This window comes from Dama dama, chromosome 23 (genome assembly GCF_033118175.1).
Source record: "Dama dama isolate Ldn47 chromosome 23, ASM3311817v1, whole genome shotgun sequence".
NCBI lineage: Eukaryota > Metazoa > Chordata > Mammalia > Artiodactyla > Cervidae > Dama > Dama dama.
In genome coordinates, this window is record NC_083703.1 from 43,523,887 (window position 1) to 43,532,912 (window position 9,026).

The 9,026-nt window shown below is 47.5% G+C and overlaps 1 protein-coding gene across 1 annotated transcript; it reads right to left on the minus strand.

Annotated features, from left to right (window-relative positions):
- Positions 1 to 4,125: 4,125 nt before the first annotated feature.
- UCN3 (urocortin 3) lies at positions 4,126 to 8,661 on the minus strand. The gene is made up of 2 exons (XM_061125756.1): positions 8,535 to 8,661; positions 4,126 to 5,056 (listed from the first exon to the last, which is right to left on the minus strand). The coding sequence occupies exon 2, from the start codon at positions 5,045 to 5,047 to the stop codon at positions 4,547 to 4,549; it is 501 nt and encodes a 166-aa protein (XP_060981739.1). The 5' UTR covers positions 5,048 to 5,056; positions 8,535 to 8,661; the 3' UTR covers positions 4,126 to 4,546.
- Between the last annotated feature and the right edge of the window lie 365 nt (positions 8,662 to 9,026).

The window sequence follows — 9,026 nt, forward strand, 5'->3', positions numbered from 1 at the left end:
AAAATATGTATTTAAATTGGAATTATCGCTCAGTCGTGTCCGACTCGTAGCAACCCCAGGGACTGCAGCCTACCAGGCTCCTCCATCCATGGGATTTTCCAGGCAAGAGTACTGGAGTGGGTTGCCATTTCCTTCTCCAGGGAATCTTCCCGACCCAGGGATCGAACCTGGGTCTCCCGCATTGTAGACAGACGCTTTACCGTCTGAGCCACCAGGGAAGTCCTTCTATTAGGCCAAATACTGTCAAATATTATACACATTGCACTTTAAATGCTAAATATGCACGATTCCTATGTCATAAGAACTTTAATGACCCGGATTCAATTCACTCATTCACCAGTTATTTTCTGAACACCTGTCATGTGCTCCTAATTATTCTGACCACTGAGGATAAACAGTGAACAACAACAAAAAAAATTCTTGCCCTCACGGTTTATATGATAGTGAAGTTGGGGGTCTATTTCCTGAGTATGTAAAGATGCTCACTCCTTAAGAAAACACTGTGTCTGGGACTTCCATGGCCGTCCAGTTAAGACTCTATGCTTCCACTGCAGGGGATGCAGTTTCGATCCCTGGTCAGGGAACTAAGATCCCATGTGCCTCGAGGCATGGCCAAGAAAACAAAAGAGAAACACACTGTGTCATCCCATAGGCTTGGGTTATCTTCCCAAGATACCTTTTTTGTTTTTTGTCTTCTCAGCTTGCTGCAGCTCCTAAGTGATGATGCTGTGACAGGATCTTTGTGGCTCTAATGGACGTGCTGAACCCTAGCAACTGCCTGTAACAGGGACTTCATTAATTAAAGGATGATGTGGGATCTTTGGGTCATACACCTTGGACTAGTGCAATGGTATATGTCGATTACACCTCAACAAAAATAAATTTTAAAAAGAACGAAATGTCCCATAGCACACTTAGATTTGAGTCACATGTTTAGTTTTTCAAGTCTGATTCCATCTGTAATTCTTAGAGTTAGCTAGCTACACCATTTGATTAGATTTTGCTTTTCTTCGGCTCTTAATATCTATGAATGTCTTTTAATTTAATAATACATACCTTAGAGCACATGTACCTCCCATTTCTTGGAATTATATAAAGTATCTGATTGAATTCTGGGTATCACTTGGCTTTTGCTAATTATTTTGTTACAGCTTCCAAAATTGTTCTGCTATCAGGAAGCAGGAACCATTTTTGGTCTTTAGTATTTGTTTTTGGGGTTTCTTGTTGGGTAGAACATTTAGAGATCCTGTCTTCCAGGCGCTGGTCTCTTTGGAGAAGGTTCACTTGGCATTTGAGCCTTGTTTTAAGTAAAAGTTTCTCAATCATGTCTGACTCTTTGCGACCCCATGAACTGTAGCCCCCCAGGCTCCTTTGTTAGTGGGATTCTCCCAGCAAGAATACAGGAGTGGGTTGCCATGTCCTCCTCCAGCAGATCTTCCCAACCCAGGGATCAAACTTGGGTCTCCTGCATTGTAGGCAGATTCTTTTACTGTCTGAGCCACCAGGGAAGCCCCCCCCCCCCCAAACCCTTTTTTATTTTAAAAAGAGAGCTTAAAACAGTTTTTTCAAGGGAATTCAAACCAGCACAGTTCTCCCCAACTCCCCTGCTCCCATCAATGATTTTACAAAGTGAAATCAAGAGAATCTTGGTTTTACAAGGTGAATTCAGGGGTGGTAGAAAGCAATGGTAGTGGCCCCTGGGTGTGGCAGTCTCCTCCACGGTTTTTTAATTTTATTTTATTTTGATGTGAAACATTTTTGAAGTCTTTATTGGATCTGTTACAATATTGCTTCTGTTTTATGCTTCAGGGTTTTTTTGGCTGCAAGGTGTGTGATTCTGGCATTTGCAATGATCTGTGTCTTTTTTTTTTTTTTTTAATCACCCTCTTGATTGGAGCTTTGTGATGCAGGAACCATGATTTAAAATAAAGCAAAATATGAGAACCGATGTTATAGCACAGAAAACTCTACTCAGTGGACTGTGATGACCTAAAAGGGAAGGAAATCCAAGGAAGAGGGGAGATATGTACACACATGGCTGACTCACTTTGCCATGCAGCAGAAACTGACACAGCATCGTAAAGCAACTATTCTCCAATACAAAAAAAAAAAAAAAAAGGCGAAACAAAACTTTTTAAAGCCACTTATCTAAGTCCACTAGAGGCTGCTGTCTTCAAGGCTTTGCTCACCTAGCCAAAGACCCTAAGAGGAGATAGCTGTGAAGTTGGGTGTGCTTGCAGATACCAACCCCAACTTGGAAGTTCTCCTGGTGTTTTTGGTTGTTCAGGGAAATGTCACACCTGCTTGGGTTTTCTTTAACCAAGCTAATCCCCCCCCCATTTCCTGTCCTTTGCACCTCTGGCGTGAGCAGAATGCCGCAAGCACTGTTAGAACAAAAATAAATGTTAAATATACTTGTGAGAATTCTGTGAGGTCACGTTCCTAAAGAGGGTTCCTGGCACACCAGCACTGAGGGAAGTTAAAGGATTTGCTCAGAGACACAGAAGAGGAGGAACCCAGACTCATGTAGGTATTCTGAGTCTCGGCAGGATTCTTTCTGCTGTGCCATGAGGGTCCCTCCCACCCCTCCCCCACACCCCGCGCCACCCCGCACCCTGACCCAGGATAGAAAAAACAGTTGCATTTCAGCTTTTTGAGCATTGGTTCTGTTAAGAGATGGGGTATTTTTCATTTCCAAGTTAGGTTACCATTTAAAAAACTGCACAATTTTGCTTTTTCCAATAATGTCCACCAGAATCAGGGGTGTTGAGTTAAAGGTAAAGTGAATTTGTGATTTTGATACGGATTTTCCAAACTGCCTCTCAGAATTCACATTCCCACCAACCATCAGTGAAGGAAGGAGGTTTTTGCACCTCGTCAGTCAGTGTGAGCCTATTGTCAATCAGATTTTGACAAATTCTGTAAGAGTGCCGTTTTGCTTTTTTTTTTAGCAGTGAAGTTTAGCATCTGTTTGTACATTTAAGGATCACTTGTGTTTGTGTGTGTGTGTGTGTGTGTGATATGTGTTCCTGCTAATTTTTTTGAGGGAGATTGTTCTTTTCAGTTGTTATTTTGTGTGCGTGTTTGTGTGTGTTAAGTCGCTCCAGTCATGTCTGACTCTGTGCAACCCTATAACTGTAGCCCGCCAGGCTCCTCTCTCCATGGGATTCTCCAGGCAAGAACACTGGAGTGGGTTGCTGTGCCCTCCTCCAGGGGATCTTCCCAACCCAGGGATCGAATGTCTCCTGCAATGGCAAGCAGGTTCTTTACCAGTAGTGCCACCTGGGAAGTTATTAGCTCTTTATATATTTGATCAGTAAGATACTTGTCTTTTGCCTGTGTGGCAAACATTTTTCCAATTTGTTGTCTGTCTCTTGACTTTGTGTCTGATGGTGGTGGTGTGTGTATATGAGGTTTATTTCATAAACCTTGTGTGTAAAACTTGTCACCATGCAGAAAGCTCTGCTGCCAGAGGTCATCAAGGTGTTTTGCTGATGTCCATTTTTAGTGAACTGCTTCTCATATTAAGCCTTCTCATCTTGCTCTGAATTCCTTGTATTTTTTACACTAATTGCGATCACCTTGCAGTTCATTACTTATATACTCCCTGGAGAAATTGCTTCTTTTCACATTTTGTTTTTGTCTGTTCACTTAAGACTGTTGACTCATGGACAGCAAGGGCCTCATGCCTCCCACCTCAGTATCCCTCACCAGGCCCAGCACAGGGCTGGACAGTGACGTTCGGTTCAAGAAACACCTATGACAGACTTAGTGGCCCAGGCCCTAGCAAGCCAGGGAGGAGCTGGGGGTGTTTCCTGTTCTACTCAGGGGCCCACTCTGTAGCAGACCCCAGGCTGTGCCTCTGGTGGGACCTGGCCACACAGCCAGCTTCAGATCCAGTGATGGCCAACAGGGTCCTGCCAACTTGGCCTTTCCCAAGCTCTTCATACCTCCCAAGACCTCCAGGGACCATTCTCGTCCTGGGAGGGTCAGGAATGGACTCATCTGTACCCTGTCTCACTAGCTGCCCATTTCCAAGCTCGGAGGCCTGAAGGCAGCTGACTGAAGGAAGAGGAATTGAAACCAGCCAGGGGTTCAAGAAGCCATGGGTTTTAATGTGGGTCAGAGGGGAGAGAGGGTCTGGGGGCGGGGTGCTCAGCGCCCTCGCCTTCCGGCTTGGGCTGGTGTTGGTGTGGGGAGGGGAGGGCCTCCCTGTAACCCTCTTCTTGGGGTCAGAGAGTAGAGTGCAGGGTAGGAGGGCGTGACCTTTGCCGCTCCTTGTGGGGAAGGAGAGAGGAGACGTGTAGGGTAGACCTCAGTGTCTCAGTATCAGTACCGTGGCCTCCGTCTGTGGATCTGGGACAACACGGCGCTGGTGTGCGTAGGTATAGAGGGCTGGGGTGCCCGGCCGGAGGTGGGAAGGCGCAGAGGGGTGGAGAGCCTGGAACCAGGGCCGATCCCTCAGATACAAACCGGTGGAACGGGCCAACCCTCCCTGTCCCCCTCAACCTCCGTCCTCATCCCAGGGGGTCCCCAGCCTCCTCCTCTACTTCTTCCGCCCGATCTGGGCCATGAGGTGGGCATTGGCGGCGGCCTTGGCTCGCAGGTTCTTGGCCTTGGCGATGTTGAAGAGGATGTTCATGATGTTAGTGGGGACGTCCAGGGACAGAGTGACCTTGGTGCGCCGGTCACTCTTGGCCTTGTCCTGGGATGGCCGCCCCTGGAACTGTGCCTGGGACGGGTACTTGTACCGGGTGCTGCCAGCCCCGCCACCACCGCCGCCACCCCCGGAGCCAGGGAAGGTCCTTTTCTCTGTGTCCTCCTCCTCCTGCGCCTCCTGGTCCTCCAGGTCTCCGCGGGGCAAGGCGGGGAAGGCCCGCTTGATCAGCAGCGATGTGTCCTTCCGCTGGCTCCTCTCGGCCTCGCGCAGGGCTGTGTGGAGACAGCTGAGGCTGGACCCGGCTTTGGAGGACCTCTGGGAGAGGCCCGCCTGGGGGGCCCCGAGGAGCAGCAGCAAGACCAGCAGGAAGGGGGCTGGCACGAGCATCTCTCCCTGCTGCGGAAAAGAGCAATACGTGTGAGAGGGTCTTAGAGCTCAGGGGGAGATGGGGCAGATCCACCAGGCTTTGTGCACGTTCAGCTTTGCCGGGTTTTGAAAGCGTGTTCTCTGGACCTGCAGGCCGCGTCTCATGGAAATTTGTTAGCAATGCAAAGAATTCTCGGGTCTTACTTCAGAGCTGGTCAGTCAGAAGCTCTGGGGCCAGCAGTCTGCGTGTTAACAAGCCTGTTGATGACGGATCGTTGCCAAATGTAGGAATGGTCCAGATGTAGGAACTAGCTAACTAGCACATGGAAAGCAACACAGGCTCTGGAGTTAGACAGAGGTAGGTTCAAATTCCAACTGGGTCCTTGTTTGCCTGAGGGTGGTGGGCAGATTACTTAACCTCTGAGAACGTCAATTTCCTCATCTGATAATATTAATGGTAATAATAATAATAATGGGGGATAATAGGTACTACTTCATAAAGGTTAAATTAAAATGGAAAAGCTCCCTGTCTAACCAGATACTTAATGAAGCATGTTGATTCATGACTGTTTACATGTAATAATCCCCAGGTGTTATTAGGATAAGATTCAGTACACAGGTGGCCATCTCAGAAGTGATCTCTCTGTATCTGTAAATGTACTATACATTATATAACTAATGAATATAAATCATATGAATATAAATATAGATGTATAGTATGTCAGGTAACTTGATCCTGCAGACCATTATCTTTGTTGTGTTGCGTTTCTGGCTTTTCTTTTTTGTCTGTTTGCTCCACTCTTACCCAGGTAGGCTTATCGTGCCTTGAACTCTAAGTCAGCGGTTCTCACGCTTCAGAGTGTTCAGAATCACGTGAATGGACTGTTCAAACACCAGCTGCTGGGCCACATCCCCAGCATTTCTGAATCGTAGATTTGGGGCAAGGCCTGAGAATCTGCATCCCTAACACATCCCTAAAGGATGCTGATGCTGTGGGTTCATGGACCACACTTTGTGAACCACTTTCTCAGCATTCCCATCCATCTCCGAGGTCCTTAGAACTGTGTGCCCAGTTCCTGGAGAACATTTTACAGGGCTCTGTTGACTGCAAAAGAATGGACTTATCCTTTCTTTTGATATTGTGCTCAATACCCAGACTTGGGGTTTCCTCATTCACTGAGGCTGTCCTTAGTTGTTTTGCATAAACATCCATGAATTGTGGCTTTAGCTGCCTTATGCCTTGAAGGCATCTTAAAGCTTGGGAGCATTCTCAAAGGGCTTGTTAAGCCTGAAAAGATTTAAAAAATCAAAAATGAATGCACAGAGAAATGGTTAATAATGGGACGGGGATGGGGTGGGAGGGGATCTGTCTCTCTGTCATTGTCACTCTCTCCCATTGTCACTCTCTCCCTTGGTCCCCTGATCTTTTCATGGGTCAGGCTTGGCCCTACCCCCCACTAATTGACTCAGTGACTAAATACCCCAGGTCCCTGTGTTCCCATTTGTGAGATTAGGGGATTGAGCTCCAGGCTCTCCTCTCTCTTTCTCCTTTTCTCCCTCTCTCTCCAGTTTAGTTTTGTTTAGCATTTGCATAAAACCATGGGAGATTGTGGGGCTTTCCAGGTGGCACTAGTGGTAAAGAATCTGCCTGGCAATGCAGGAGACATGGGTTCAATCCCTAGGGGGGGAAGATCTCCTGGAGAAGGACATGGCAGCCCACTCTAGTATTCATGCCTGGAGAATCCCATGGACAGAGGAGCCTGGCGGGCTATAGTCCATAGGGTCACAAAGGGTTGGACATGACTGAAGTGACTTAGCACTCACCCCTGCATGGGAGGATGTTTGTAGGTTATGTGCAAACAATACATTATTTTATATAAGGGTCTTGAGCAGCTGGGGATCTGTGACGGTCCTGGAGCCAATACCAGGAACAGAGAGGACTGTCAAAGAAAAGAAACGTCCTTTCCTCCTTACTCAGGTCTGATTCCTAAGCAAGTTTCTCCTCTTACATTCTTTGGATTCCTTTGCCCTTACCACAGTGCAAGAGTACAAAGGTTTAAGATTTCCCCGCTACCTGCTCTGAAAACACGTGGTCCCCATCTAGTTAGATTTACAGGGAAAAGTTCTTCATCTTCATTTTTTTCAGTTGGGTACCTGACACTCAGCCATTCTTTGAGGGTTATTAGGACAGTGCTTCTCTGGAGACGGACACTTGCTTCTGAGAGCTGTGACAGTCACGTCACGCCCAGAATGACAGGCATTGAGGGACTCATCTGGTCTAAAATTCAAAGCACCTGTGAGAGAGAGTGTCCCCGAAGGAAAAAAGTGAAGCTAGAGGCAAATGCAGGACACCACGGGCTTTGCCCAGAGGCAGCCCCATTCTCCAGCATCGAGGAAGGCAGAGATAGTTCGCAGTCTGCAAACACGGGTAAGATGTTGAATTAAAAAAACAATTTATAAAAAAAAAAAAAAAAAAAAAACAATTTATAAAACAGTCACTGCTGAACCCAGGGACCCTTTAAGCATTTTGAATGGTATTATAGTAATGAGCTGCAGACTCATGGAAGCATTTATGTGTCACACACACACTTCTTAGCAATTCAAACTTGAGCGAGCAGAGGGGGTTCATTCATGAAAGGCCTTTCCCCCCAAGAGGGAGAAAAGCCAGGAGAAAGTTGACAAGATCTAGACAACACTTGTTACTGGCAGCTTTTGTGTTGCTTTTCTGACTCCATTCATCCTCAGAAGTGGGATGCTGGCTAGATTGCTGTGTTACAGGAGAACCCTGCAGACAGGATTTCTCAGAACACTTGGACATCAAATGGAGACATCAAACATCCATCTTCATGGCCTCTCCCTTTCAAGGCGGGGGGCACCTAATTATTACAGACATCTGTTCCCTTCCTCCAGTGTCCCCAGTGGCCAGGGGGAAAGGACTCCAGGCTATGAGGGCAGAGGACCTGGGCTGCAAACCTCCCTCACCCTCAAATGCCTTCCATCTGTTACTTAACCTCTCAGTCACCACATCTTAAAAAGCAAACGTTACCTGCCTCGCAGGTGTATGGAGAGAACGAAAGGAGATGCCTTGGCAACCAGGAAATGCAAGTATCTTCCCGGTCGGTCAGGCAGCGGGGAATGGTACCCCGGTTTCCACCCCCATCTTCCCCATCCACCCCATCTGGAAACATGATTTTCATGTTCACAGCTGGACTCTGTTCAGAAAAACACATTTGTGAGAATCCATCCTGCTTCCGATCTATTACCTTTTGCAAAGCAGGCCTGTCTACTAATGGGGGGAGGATGCTCTTGCCCCCCTGAGAAACTTCCCCCTGATCCCTTTGGGGCTGCCTTCTCCCCATTTAAAACACAGACCTTGACCGTTCAGCACAGTGCCCCCAGGGGTGCTTGCAACTCTTATCACTCACCCCATCCAGTCCCCAGCATCTCCTGCATAATTAAGGGCAAATCAAGTTATCCTTCGTAGGGAAGTCCCCAACCAGAGCCTTACCTGTGAGCAGACGTCCCTCTGAAGTGCAAACGCTCAGTGAGGCAGGCTGGAAGCTTCAGAACCGAGAGGTCTGCCCCGGGAACATCCCCCCGAACTTCTGTCTTCTCTGGGGTCGCCGGCTCCTTTTCTTGAATTATTTGTAAGTGGGCCGTGATCTTTCCTCTCTATGGAAACCACTCCACTCCCTCGTGTGTGTGTGCATATACATAAAAGTGACAGATCACGGGGTGGATCATAAATCCAGACGCCGTGTCTACCCTGGGATGTGATCCCGTTTAAAATACAACCCAAGCAGCTGTGCACGTCACGGAGATGACAAGCTGTCAGCATCTTTGACCGCTCCTACCCACCTTCTCTCCCAGACCTCCCATCACCGCCCCCACCCCCACCTGCCCTTCCTGCCCTAGCAACTGGCTTCATTGATAAAAAGAAAAAAAACACACTCTGTTGAACTGAGAAGCAGTTTCTTTGAAGAGTTTCATTACTCATCTT